This window comes from Perognathus longimembris, chromosome 1 (genome assembly GCF_023159225.1).
Source record: "Perognathus longimembris pacificus isolate PPM17 chromosome 1, ASM2315922v1, whole genome shotgun sequence".
In the NCBI taxonomy this organism is placed as follows: domain Eukaryota; kingdom Metazoa; phylum Chordata; class Mammalia; order Rodentia; family Heteromyidae; genus Perognathus; species Perognathus longimembris.
Window position 1 is genome coordinate 11,333,641 of NC_063161.1, and position 13,783 is coordinate 11,347,423.

Genomic DNA, 13,783 nt, shown 5'->3' on the forward strand with positions numbered 1-13,783 from the left:
TTTCATCACAGTGCTTCAAAGCTGACTAATACAACAGAGAGGCATAGCCGAAAATCCTACTAAACAGTAGAGGAAATTGCGTTGATAAAATCCCTAAGCTTGGATTTTAAAAGTCGCTTTGCTATGGCAACATTAAAATAATCTTTGAGTGAAAAATTCTTTGATCCTCACAAATATTCTGTAAGCAAGTCCAAGAACTTGACTGACTGACAAATTCTACTCTAACTCGTCCCTCGCAGCTGGGTCACATAAGGCAAATGCATTAAACTTTAGATTTACAGCCCTCCAAACCGACTTCAGGTATGGCCAGGAAGAGTACTGAACACAGAAAATCCTCCCTCTGCACAGAACTGGGATCCCAGGGTGTGTGTGGTTGGGGGGGGGGGAGGGGAGGGACGACAATTAAATTCTTAAGTTCTTCCTAGAGAGCAAAATCAGAGTCTAACCCAGGAGCTGATTGAGCTCTTTGGGTCAGTAGGGTACAGAGGACCCAGCACCATCTGAAGACCCGGCACTTTCAGTGGGGATCAGTGTCCAGGGAGAAGGTAGCTCCTCCTTCCAAGAAAAGTCAAGAAGGACAAGGATGTTCACAGGTACTTGGTGGGTAAACAGTCAACAGGGACAAGTGTAGCCAGTGAATGACATGTGGGCGCCAGCCCCATGAGTCCTTTCCATAATACCTTTCTTCAGATCCTCTCCTGCTTCCAGTTCCTATTGGCTGGTTGTTCAAGGGCCAACTGAAAGCCACAAGCTAACCACACACAAAGAAAACTCTCCACCAATCAAATCCCTCCTCTTCTTCTTCTTCTAACCTCCTGCCTCTGCCCTCCCTGCCCCCCCCCACTCTGCCCACTCATCTCCCAATCAGAGTTTATCTTCCATTGTGACAAGCTATGGAGACCTGGGATTGTCTTTTATAATAGCTCATGTGGCAACTACAATACTACAGTACTGTGTGTGCTACCGTACACTTAAAGCAACGCCTGGCAGGTAATAAGCTGTGCAAGAGTAGCTATTATTGTTACAATGCCCACTTTGCAGATTGGAAAACTACAGTTTACAAGTATGTCTGACTCTGGAGTCAATTACTGTTTTATATTTGCCTTTCAGTAGATGATAATAATAATCATCGTAATAAATACAATAACAATAATAATTAGAGCCCTTTTATAGGATGAATTTGTCATCTGGCTCAAGGTCATAAAGGGTAACAGACTTAGAATTAAGTTTGCCTCCTACTCAAGCCACAGCACCCAACTCCTGACCTCCAGTCACCAGGTTGGTCCCTCAGTGTGATCTTGGGTCGTTATTTTAATTTTATTTTCCAAGAAACACTCCACTTAAATGGCTCAGCAGGGAAATGATAAATGTGCGCGCGCATGTGCGAGCGCGCACACACACACACACACAAAACTAACCCTCAACTGACCCAAATTCCAAGTTTTAATTTACATCGAGCCAGTTAATTAAAAATCTGTGCTGTGAGGAAAGACTAAGACTGGCTCATCAGATGGCTGCGTTCTTCAAGTGACATTTCTCTCCTGCACAGGACACAACACAAATAACCAGAATGACCAGCTCCGCAACAGGAAAACTGTCCAGCAAGCACTAACTGCAAACTTGAGTCTACAGGTTACAAAAAAAAAACAACAGAGGACCTGCAACCCACCTGCCACCAAGCATGAAGCAAGGCATGGGTTCCTGCTAATTAATGCTTAGAAAAAAATTGCTGGAGATCCTTGAAATGAGAGAGCTAACTCAAAATCCCCAAAGTACCCTTACCACCAGCCTGGGGAGTCTGTTTCTTAAGGAAGTCATTATTATCGAGCGCCTACTATGTGGCTGAGGTTTTCAGAAACAGAATCGGATCTAATCCTCTAATCTCTCCTATGAGCTAGGTTTGGGTTCTCTGATCCAGTTCTTGTTGTATAATTGAGCCAAACCAAATTCAGCAAAAGTCACCTGTGAGAAAGCAGCACAGTTGAGATTCCAGGCTAGATCTTTTTGTCAAGTTCCACCCCTTTCCCCACGGCCCTTGACCTCTTCCAGTCTTCCCTTCTCATTCTTTTTGGGTTTAAAAAATAATATTTAGCTAAGCACTGGTGACTCATACCTGTGATCCTAGCTACTCAGGAGACTGAGATCTGAGGATCATGGTTCAAAGCCTCCCTGGGTAGAACAGTCTGTGAGACTTGTATCTCCAATTGAACCACCAAAAAGCCCGAAGTAGAGGTGTGTGGCTCAAGTAGTAGAGCACCAGCCTTGAGTTAAAAAGCAAGTAGGAGGCCCTGAGTTCAAACCATAGTAGCAGCCACACACATACACACAAAAATTATTCAGAAATACCTATGGATTTTTTTTGCTTTTTTTCCTGAAGTGTATATTGCAACATGAATATACAAATTTGTGCAGACATGGCACCAACAGGAAACCAAGGCAGAAAGACTTGCAGAGATGATTCATGCCAGGTGCTGGTGGCTCATACCTGTAATCCTAGCTGCTCAGGAGGCTGAGATCTGAGGATCATGGTTCAAAGCCAGCGCAGGAAGGAAACTCTTATTTCCAATTAACCACCAAAAAGCCAGAAGAAGAGCTATAGCTCAAGTGGTAGAGGGCTAGCCTTGAGTGAAAAAGCTGAGGGACAGTGCCCAGACTCTGAGTTCAAGGCTCAGGACATGGGCTTGGTATGTGCATGCACACACACATACCAAAGATGATTTGAGAAAACTCCCAAAGTAATTGCTAGTGCATAATATAGAACAACAGCTTGTTCAACTCAATAGACACTTAATAGTGCCAAGTATGTATTAGGCTCTGTCTTAAGCTTAGCAAAGAATATGACATATGAACAAGTTAAGTTCAGTACCCCATGGTTCTGTTTGATAGGAACAAAAGGTGTATCAACTGGAACAAAAAGAATGTCAAGTTGTACAGAGTCGGGCTGGGAATATGGCCTAGTGGTAGAGCGCTCGCCTCGTATACATGAAGCCCTGGGTTCGATTCCCCAGCACCACATATACAGAAAACGGCTAGAAGTGGCGCTGTGGCTCAAGTGGCAGAGTGCTAGCCTTGAACAGAAAGAAGCCAGGGACAGTGCTCAGGCCCTGAGTCCAAGCCCCAGGACTGGCCAAAAAAAAAAAAAAAAAGTTGTACAGAGTCTCCAGTTCAATTATGAAGATAGTGAAGGATGGCGTGAAGGCAGGGGACTCCTTGGGCATTAGCCCCAGATAGAAGATAGCGATTGGGGCTGGGGATCTGGCTCAGTGGAAGAGCGCCTGCCTGGCGAGCTCAAGGCCCCCAGTTCGGTCCTCAGCTCTGGGGAAAACAAAACAAATACACACAAAAAAACTATAAAAGATAGCGATTAAGGTCTAGACCCTGCCGAGAGTGATGGCTCACACCTTTAATCTCAGCTATTTGGGAGGTGGAGGTAGAAAGATCATGATCCATGGCCAGCCTGAACAAAAGCAAGGAACTTTCATCTGAAAAAGCAAAAGGACTGGAGATGTGGCTCAAGTGGTAGAGTGTTGGCACAGGGCCCAACATTCACACCCTGGTATTGCCAAAAGTGGGGGGGGGGGTAGAAGAAAGAAAAGAGTGTGGAGCTCAGTTGTCTACCTCCAACTATACTGGGTACTCAAGTTTCCTGTGCCTCAGTTTTTTTCTTTTAGCACTTTTTCAAAAGAACACTGGGAGATGAAATGGGTTAATACAGAGAGCAATGCTGTCTGTCCTTATCTCTTTCCCAGCGCTCACTGAGTGCCTAGCATTTAGAAACTGCTCAATAAATATTGACTAACAAATGAATTCCCAAATGAATGAGTAAGTGGTGTCACTGAGTTAAAGGGAGAGAAATCTATTAGGAAAGTTGTGCTCTCCTTAAGAAGGCTGTTGGCTCAGAAAGCCTGCCATGCAAAACAGCTTAAAGAAATAGGCCTGATGTTTAGTGTACGTTTCACATGGTTAAAGCATTACTCACTCATTCCACAGCTCTTCACCCATGCCCTGCCATTCTGAACAAGCCCAAGGAGCCCAGATGAAGAGATCACAGAGAATTACAGCACTTTCTCCCCATCCCACCACCCCAAAGGAGATCCAAGCCTTCCTCCCCTGTTCCCACCCCCCCCCCAAAAAAATCCCAGGAGTTAAGCTCAGTGGTGTGGGAACCAAACAGCCAGCCATATTTGCCAGGTGCCAAACCAACACTGTGGGCTTTTCTTTCCAGAAATGATCCCATTCCACAAAGCATACACACCAACGCTGTCATTACAAGACAGGACTGTCATTACAAGACAGGATGAAGGATCATAAAGGTACAATCTATTTGAAAACAAATAAACAAACAAACAAAAACCAGGCTTCTAACAGAACTCCAGAAGGACTGGGGGCTGGGCAGCATGCACACGGGGCTCCTTGCTGTACAGATGAGGGGCTGGAGGTTCAAAGAAGTCGCCTGGAGTCACAGCTTCAGAGATGGTGGACAAGGGTCCCCCAGGTTTGCAAACTGAGGGGAATGGGAATTCTTCCCAAAGGAAAAAGGAGGGATGAAACAACAACAAAAACAAAAAACAACAACAACAACAAAAAAAAAACAGAGGCCTTGCCCCAAGAGCAGGGTTAAGTGTTGGGGGGAAGGGTCTCTCCCTCTGGGCTTTGGGGGAGGGGGGTGTGAGAGGGAAGAGGGCAGTGGGCTTTGAACAAGACACACCCCACGTCTGCCGGAAGGTGGTGGGTGGTGACAGGTGAATCTCCTCCTTCTGGAGAAGCGGGGTGTCTTCCCTCCCCCCCAGATGTTTCCATTCTCTGGCCGGATGTGGAGTGTGTGTGCTTCTGTGTAGATATCATCTCAGGGGCTGTGCTGTGCCCCTCCTTGGCTGGAAAAGCAGGGGAAGGGCTCCGGCAGATAGCCCCTGAAGAATGTGGGGAATGAGGCGCACCTAACCCCCAACACACACATGCACGCGCATTCACACACACTTTGCCTTTTACCTCCCCCTTCTCCCACAGAAGATCAAACCCAGGTGAAGGAGTCGTGCCCCAGGGCCGTTTTCTGAAGGGTTTGGGCTGGAGCCTAGTGCCAGGGCCCCAGCTAGCCCCTGCGCACACTCACAAGGCACACACACACATACACGCATATGCAGGCACACACGTACACATCTGCACATGTGCGCGCGCGTGCACACACACACACACACTTGGCACCGCCGGCGGCCGCGCGCGCGCGCCTGCTCGCTCTATCCCTTCCTGGGATCCTCGGGAAACAGACCGGCAGCGGCAGGAATGAAATCTGCCCAGAAAGGCTGCATTTCAGCCCCGACCACGCAAACCTCCGGCCAAACCACTGAATATGTAACAAAGTTTGACTCCGCGTCTACCGTCTCCAGTTACGCGGCTACCATTTCCTGTGGAAAACTGAAGCTTTGAAGTGTCTCGCTCGGGCTCTCGGAGCCAGACAGGACCGCCAGGGCCAGCTCGAAAACAAGCGTGCCCACCCCCACCCGCTCCCCTCCGCCGTGAGGACTGCGGGTTCAGAGCCGCCAGTGCGTCTCCAAAACAGGGGAGGGCGTGCGGAGAGGGGGATGGTGGAACCCGAGGGAAAGAAACGATGCCCTAAACTGATAACCCACCCTCCCTCCGGCATCAGTCCCTGGGGACACTCCTGCAGCCCCGTGATGACAGATGCAGATCCCTGCCCTGGGGGGGGGGGGGGGGAACCGTGAGAGGCCGGAGCTAGAAGGGACCACTAAGGGCCTGCTGCTTTTTTTTTTTAAGGCTCTGCCTTGGGGGGAGGGAGAGGGGAGGGGCAGAAAGCAAACTTGGCGCTGCGGACTCCACCTCTCACCCTGCACACCTTTGCCTGATGGTTTTCAGGCTCAGCCAGCTGTGAACCCCACCGCCTTGCAGGCCCGCCGGTCCCTCCTTCCCGGGTACCACCAGCGTCCCACGGGAGTGGCCGGGAGAGGAACGCGCCTCCTCCCCATCCTACACAGCTCGTGGCCATAGGAGTGTGTTTAGCATCTGAACGATCCCAATGAACAGGGTTCTGGTAAAAAGTAGTGGTAGGCGCAAACGCTATCATACCTGCCCCGGAAACTCGCCTTTGGGTTTTGCTCACCGACGGGGCCGGTGCTTTGCGATCCAGGACCTGAGACCTGGTTACCAGCCCTTTCAGGAAGCCAACCTGCGGGCTTCTGACGATCTCCAGCCGGGTAGCCCATTCTCAAAGCCCCACTTCAGCAAGAAGGGGGGGGAAGGGGGGGACACACGAGACGAACTTGTACCCAAGAGTTGGCCGAGTTATAGGTGGGGCACCCGCGCAGCCACTTACCGCTGGCGTTCTTCCCGCAGATGAGGTGCTGGTAGGGCTGCAGGAGCCCCCAGATCTCGGAGTCGTTGTTGACCGTGTGCTCCAGGGTCTCCACGGTGAACTTGGGCGCTTCGTGGAGCGCGTGGTGATGGTGGTGGTGGTTGGCGGTGGCGGTGGCCGGAGGGACTGCCGGGGCCCCCGTGGCGGGCGGGGCGCAACAGCCGCTGCCCCCGCTGGCGCTGCTGGCTGCGCTGCAGGCGCCGCCGCTCGCCGCGCCCCCGCCCGGCGCCTCGCGCTCTTTCTCCGCCGCCGCGGGGGCCGAACCGGGGCCTGAGCTGGGGCCTGGGCCGGAGCTGGACCCGGAGCCCGAGCCGGGGCCACTGCAGCTACGGGGTAGCCCGGAGGCCACCACTCGGGAGTAGATGTCCCGGAAGAGGCTCTCCATGCAGGCGGTCAGGTAGATGGCTGCGTGCTCGTGGATGCGCAGCGCCACGCGGCTGTCCACCATCCAGCGGTACACGCGGCCCACGGAGAAGGTGAGGCCGCAGCGCGCCGACTTCCCTCGGCCCAGGCGGTCGCCGCCGGCGCTGCTCATGTTATAGAGGGACAGGGCGGCCAGGGCGGCCGCCGTGCAGTGCGCAGCCAGGCTCCAGGACAGCACGATCTCCATGGCGCTCTGGATCTCATACTTGGTGCACTTGGCGAAGCGCAGGCTCAGGCGCTGCGCCTCTTTGGCAATGCGCACCAGCGCCCGGCTCACCAGCATCGAGAGCTTGGCCAGCGCGTCCTTGGGCAGGCTGCCGGGGGGCGCTGGACCTGCCCGGGGGTCCCGAGAACGCAGGAGCAGCGCCTCCAGCTCCTGGAGGGTCCAGGGGACCTCGTCGAGGTCCGGCAGCAGCCGCGAGCAGTGCTGGCCGGCGCAGTCCAGCCCCTCGGAGTCTTCCACCAGGGCAGTGTTGACCGTGTCAAAGCTGTTGTGCCGGCTGTGCATGGAGTCAGCTAGAGGCGGCCAGCCGCTCCCGCCATACGGGGACGCCGGGTGCGAGTCGGAGCAACACAGGGACAAGTTGGAGGAGCGCACTGAGTCCGCCGCGCCACCATAACCCGAGTCCAGCGTCAGATCTTCCAGCGTCCGCACCACCGGCTTCTTACCTCTCCTGGCCATCGCTGCGCCACTTCATGCTGCGGCCGCCGGGGGGTCGCGGGGGTCCGCGGGCTCCGCGCTGCCTCGGCTCACTTTCCCACCAGGCGTCACCACCCGTTCTCACTACTTTGGGGCTGCCTCCCTCCCCTTCCCTCCCCCGAGCCGCCGCCGCCGCCGCCGCCGCCACACACGGTACAGCACGGGCGCTGGAGTCGCCGGCTCCAGTCCCCCGCCGGAGCTGGGGCGCCCTAGCCGCGAGCCAGGCCAGGAGGGAAGCTCCCGCCGGGACTCGCCCCTGGCATTCCAAAATAAGAAAGTGTCCAGCAAGCCCGCCCCTCCCCTGGGGCTCGGGTGGGTACAGATGCCGCCAGACGCCCGCCGCAGTCTCGGTAGGACCCAAACCCGCCCCGGATGCCACCGCCGCAGCTCCGCGGGCGGCCGGCTCCGCGCCCGCAGCTCCCGCCCGCCCCGCACTGGAGCACTGGAGCTGCCCCGGCGCCTGCGAAGCCGGCCCAACCCCAGCAAACCCCAGGACGGCCGGGAGGGCGGGGATATGCAAAAGAGATCCTGTGGAGGGCCAATGGCATCGCAGGATGCTAATTACCCCTCTTTTTAAATCCTTCCTGTGCGCGCGGCCCCGCCCCCCGGACACGCCCCCCGGCCTTGACCAAAGGCTGCAGCTAGTGGGGAGCAGCGAGCGGCCCAGGAACTGGCGGGGGGGGGGGGGACCCGTGGGATCATGGAGACGGCGAGGCTGCCATCCTGATGCCTGTCCCTTGTTCCTCGGGTACCGTAGCCTGGCGGGAGAGTTCCCCTCCCCGAAGTGTCATCTCCCCAGCGGCCCGCCCCTAGGGTCCCTCAGAGGATCACTTTCTGCTATGGCGCTGGTGATTGATTTCGGTTTCCTTGCCCTCCCCCATACCTGCAGCGGGTTTTGGGGTGGTTGGTTGTTTTGTTTTTTTAATTTTTCTTTCTCCTTGTCTCCGCACTCCCCACCCCTTTTTGGTACCCAAACCAGTTCAGCCCCGGTTTGCTTTGCTCCAGCGTAAAGGGAAATAAACCAGACAAGCAATCAGAGGGGCCTGGGCGATGAACGCCACCCTGAGGCCGAATCTCAGGACAGGAGCCACCTGCCACCAAGGCTCCCTAGGGACTTATTTTATCATCATCATCATCATATCGTCATCATCTGGAGGACCCTGTGCCCATCTTCCAAAGTCCTGGGAGGTGTGCTGCAGAAAGGGCTCACGTGCCACTTTGCCTGATGGATGAGCAACTCCCCAAAGCTTTATACTTCTCCCTCTTTTCCCTCACACACACACACCCTTCCCTGCTCCCCAGTCCTGGGACTTGAACTCAGGGCCTAGGTGCTGTCCTTTAGCTTTTCCCCTCAAGGCTGGGGGCTATACCACTTGAGCCACAGTTCCATTTCCAGATTTGGGGGATGGGGTGGGGGCTGGTTAACTGGATCCGGTTTTAGGGTTAGCTTGGAACTACAGTCCTCAGATCTCAGCTTCCTGAGTTGTTAGGATTGCAAATATGAGCCTGTAATCGCCTCTGCCTTTTCTGTTTTGACTAAAAAAAATGGGGGGGGAGAGGGGGAAGGAGGGAGGAGTTAACAAGTTGGATAAGAAATGTACTCACAGCCTTACATATGAAACTGTAACCCCTCTCTCTGTACTTCACTTTGACAATAAAGAAGGAAAAAAAACAAAGTTAAAAAAAAGAAATATATGTAAAACTTAGCTACATCTCCATGTCAAGTGACAATGTCTTGGTTACTTGTGTGTCTACACCCAGATCACCTGTACAGTTAGTTCCTTTTATCTGAGAAGTCTGCTCCTACAAAGAAACCCTGCCCAGACCTCCTGAAACTAGTTTGGTTCTTCTGCTGCTCCTCTCTTCCTTGATAGTGAATTTCTGTTTATTTCTGGAATCATTCGCATGGTGAGAGGGTTTGCCATGTCCAGGCCTGGCACCAACGAAGCTCTCCACAAACACATGTAAATAGATGGAGGAAGGAAGACCCCACCTTTGAGCTGTTAGTCTGGATGGCCAACAGGTCTATGAAAAGATGTTTAACACCACCATCATCAGGGAGCTGCAAATCAAAACTGTAATGAGCTGTCGTCTCACACCTGTTAGGATAGTGATTATCAAAAAGTCAAAGATAACAAGCATTGGCAAGGAGAAAGGGGCGCTTCTGCTCACTGTGAGTGGAATGTAAATTAGTACGGTCATTATGGAAAATAATGTAGACTTTTCCTCAAAAAATTTTTAGTTAGAACTACGGTATAATTTGGCATCCTACTTGGGGATATCTATCCAAAGGAAACTAAAGAACTGTTTAGAGGAGCTGAACGCAATTTCAATAGCCAAACTATGGCAGCAAACAAAGAGTCTGTCACAGATTCATGGAGATAGATAGATAGATAGATAGATAGATAGATAGATAGATAGATAGATAGAATCTCTCTCTATATAAATATGTATGTATATATATATGCTGCCAAAATATCACGTTATACCTCTTTAACATGCACACTTTGTAATTTGTTGCTCATACCTCAGTAAAGCTGGGAGTGAGGGCCAGTAGAGTATCTGGTGTTCCTAGAATCTGTGAGCCCCAACTCTGCCATAATACTGCAGCTACTATTCTAACACATATGCTCGTTACCTCTCACTTGGACTATTAGTGATTTTCCACCCATCTTCGTTTGCCTCTTCTTTCTCCAATCCATCCAATCAGAAAATCTTGCAGCAGACCGGTTCTCATTTTATCATGTAAAACAAATTGTCTTATCTAAACCCAATGTAAACTGGGCACTGAGAACTCACACCTGTAATCCTGCATGCTCAAGAAGCTGAGATCTGAGGATCACAGTCCAAAGTCAGCCCTCAGAGAAAACAAATCTGAGGCTTTTATCTCCAATTAGCCAGCAAACAAGCAAAACAGAAGTGGAGGTGTGCTGACAGAGTACCAGCCTTGAATGTAAAAGCTAATTGAGAGGCTGGGGATGTGGCTTAGCGGTAGAGTGCTTGTCTAGCATGCATGAAGCCCTGGGTTCGATTCCTCAGTACCACATAAACAGAAAAAGCCACAAGTGGCGCTGTGGCTCAAGTGGTAGAGTGCTAGCCCTGAGCCAAAAGAAGCCAGGCACAGTGCACAGGCCCTGAGTCCCAAGCCCCAGGACTGGTTAAAAAAAAAAAAAAAAAAAAAAAGCCAGTTGAGAGTGGGAGGCCCTGAGTTCAAGCCCCAGTACCAGCGCAAAACAACAGCAGCAACAACAACAAAGCAAAGACTCCTCATTGTTTTATAGGTTCATAAAATGCATACTGATTAGCTAGTTGGCCAGATCTGTTCCCTATCATTCCTTCCATAACACTGAAGCCTTTCCTAAGGGGTGGTCTAATATTCTGAACCCTGCTTCCTTCTCTGGCCTTAGGAACACATATATACTCCTACAGGCAGAGTCACAGACAGACAGACAGACAGACAGACAGACAGACACACACACACACACACACACACACACACCAGCTCAGGGCTGGTTTTCCCAGTCAGCCTGCCCAGCTCTTACACTGAGAAGCATTCACAGCTTTCACACAAACCCTCCCCCAGCCCCCACAGGACAAACCTTCTCTCTCATCCTCTTCAAGTCTCAGGTTGACCCAGCCCCAGTGTTAGCTGCTTTTTACCCAGCCCAGAGATGGGGGAAGAGGTTCCATTCCTGCTGCTCTGGACATGTTCCCTCCCCCCTACAGGCTTCTCAACAGGATCTCATTCTCCCAGCACCTTCAGGTAGTACCACTACGGAGATGATGCCAGCGTGAGAGTGATGAGCTCTGGGTACAGTAAAGGCATCATGGGGATTAGGAAAGGCTCAGTGTGTGGCCATGGAACAGGTGCAGCCCAGTGGTAAGAGCAATGGACTTAACACCCTCTCAGTCTTCCAAAGGCTGGGTTATGACAGGGATTACACGCCCCCCCCACACACGAGTGATTATTCTGTATTCTCACTTTTCCTCAAAATTTTTCCTCCAACTTTTATAGTAGAATCATTTCCCCATGCTATGAGATAGTCATCCAAAATACTCTTTTATTGTGGCTACAAAATATTCTACGGGTATGCTTCAACCTTAATTAGCATACTGATTCCAAGTTGGTTGTTTCTGCTTATTATGGATAAGTAACGCTTGGATGAACATAAATAATGCTTCAACACTATAAGTCTTATGTTTGTTATCTTCTAAGAAATGCAAATAAGCACATGCTGAAGATTAAAAGTTTTGTTTTTTTTTTCTTAATCCAAAAGCTAGGCATTGGTGGCTCGTGCCTGTCATCCTAGCTACTCAGAACACAGAGATAAGGAACATCAAGATTCAATGTCAGCTTGAACATACCCTGGAGACCCCCTCTCAATCAACAGCTGTAGGCAATGGTGCATGCCTGCCATCCTAAGTATGCCGGAAGCATAGTGGGATCAAGATGAAAGCAGGCCAGGGCACAAACACAAGACTCTTTTAAAAAAATAACACACTCTGGAAGCCTCCTGGCTTATGTGGTAGAGCATCTGCCCAGTAAGAGAAAGGCCCTGAGTTCAAGCCCCAGTACTACTAAAAAAATCGAAAACCCAGAAATGAAGTTCCTGGGATTATTTTGCCTAACAGATGAGATCTTGATTGAAGTGTGTCAAGACAGAGCATAATGCTGGGGCAGTATTCTGGAGGGGCGTTGATAGTGTGTATCAAATGCACAACCCGTGGCTGTTCAGACGTCACAGGTTCTGTGGTTATTCAAAGTGATATTTGCATAGTTTTTGAAGTAATGTAGGGTGCTTTTGCTAATGCTGAGTTAACATGGGACTTTAGGAAACAAGCTATGTGTGTGTTTGTGTGTGTGTATGTGTGTGTGTGCACACAAACTGAGACTTGAACTCAGGACCTGAGTTCTGTCTCTTACCTTTATTATTCAAGACTAGTACTCTACCACTTGAGCCACCACAACTCTACTTCTGGCTTTTTAATGGTTAATTAGAGGTAAAAGTTTCACAGACTTTCCAGCCCAGGCTGGCTTTGTACCAAGATTCTCAAATCTCAGCCTCTTGAGTAGCTAGGATTGCAAGTGTGAGCTACCAGCACCCAGCTACATAGCTTTAAGTAAGGCCAAATATATTAAATTATAGTAGTTCATACAAAGGACTATGAAGCAGTTGTAAAGAATAACCATAGTGACCTTTGTTTCCACAATCTATCTGTATATTAAGGAAAAATCAAAATATATGTTTTGGAGGCACATGCAAAGCAAAATCTCATTTATGAAAAATGCTTTGCATAGAGCTAAATATATACATAAGTATGTAAATGTGCCCATAGAATGGAAATAATAGCCATAACCTAGTTCCTTTGGGTTTTTAAAGCAACTTTTGTTCATTCTCTCTCTGATGCTTTCATTTTTATTTGCTTTTTCTTAAACTGCTGAACTTCTTGCAATAAACAAGCATCCTTTTTTACCAGAGCCATTTTCAAAAGAAAGTAAAATTCTTTTCTGTCCATGAATTTGACTCTGCCTATCAATCAAAACCTGAATAGAAGACTTCATCTTTCCACATTCTACATGTAAATAATTGGATGTATCAGGCTCAATGCTGGTACAACAACTACAGTGCAAACTGGCCTCATTCAGCTGTAGTCACATGTGTGGCTCTTCCCAGGGCTTCCTGATATCTATCATGTAGGATTCTAGCAACCATATGGCTGGGGTTTGAAGCCCACACCACCATTAGCAGCTTTGTAACATTGAGCAAGTTTCTCAGCCCCTTAGGCCCTGACCTGCTGTTCTTCATTATTCATTGGAGATGATGGTTAATTGGAGACCAGTCTCACTTTCCTGTCCAGGCTGGCTTTGAGCCACAAGCCTTATGTCTCAGCTTCCTGAGCAGCTAACATTACAGGTGTGAGCCACCAAATCAGATTTTCAATCTGACTTTTCAAATCCTGCATTGCTTCTGTTCATATTCCATTGGTGAAGGCCAATCACGCAACCACATCTACCTTCAAAGGAGCAGGAAAATACAAATGGACCACCTCCCCAGAAAGCCGAGTGGAATATCCATGAGCACTTATAAGAACTATATACAACAGGGGCTGGGAATATGGCCTAGTGGCAAGAGTGCTTGCCTTGTATACATGAAGCCCTAGGTTCAATTCCTCAGCACCACATATATAGAAAAGGCCAGAAGTGTTCCTGTGGCTCAAGTTCGCAGAGTGCTAACCTTGAGCAAAAAGAAGCCAGGCACAGTGCTCAGGCCCTGAGGACTGGCAAAACAAAA

At 50.2% G+C, this 13,783-nt stretch overlaps 1 protein-coding gene across 1 annotated transcript in view; it reads right to left on the reverse strand.

Moving 5' to 3' along the window:
* Abtb3 (ankyrin repeat and BTB domain containing 3) overlaps positions 1 to 7,565 on the reverse strand; it is a 197,753-nt gene extending 190,188 nt beyond the window's left edge. Inside the window, exon 1 of the mRNA XM_048356479.1 lies at positions 6,329 to 7,565. Within this exon, the coding sequence (XP_048212436.1) occupies positions 6,329 to 7,472 (1,144 nt within the window). The 5' untranslated portion in view covers positions 7,473 to 7,565. The remainder of the gene's footprint in view (positions 1 to 6,328) is intronic.
* Positions 7,566 to 13,783: the final 6,218 nt, after the last annotated feature.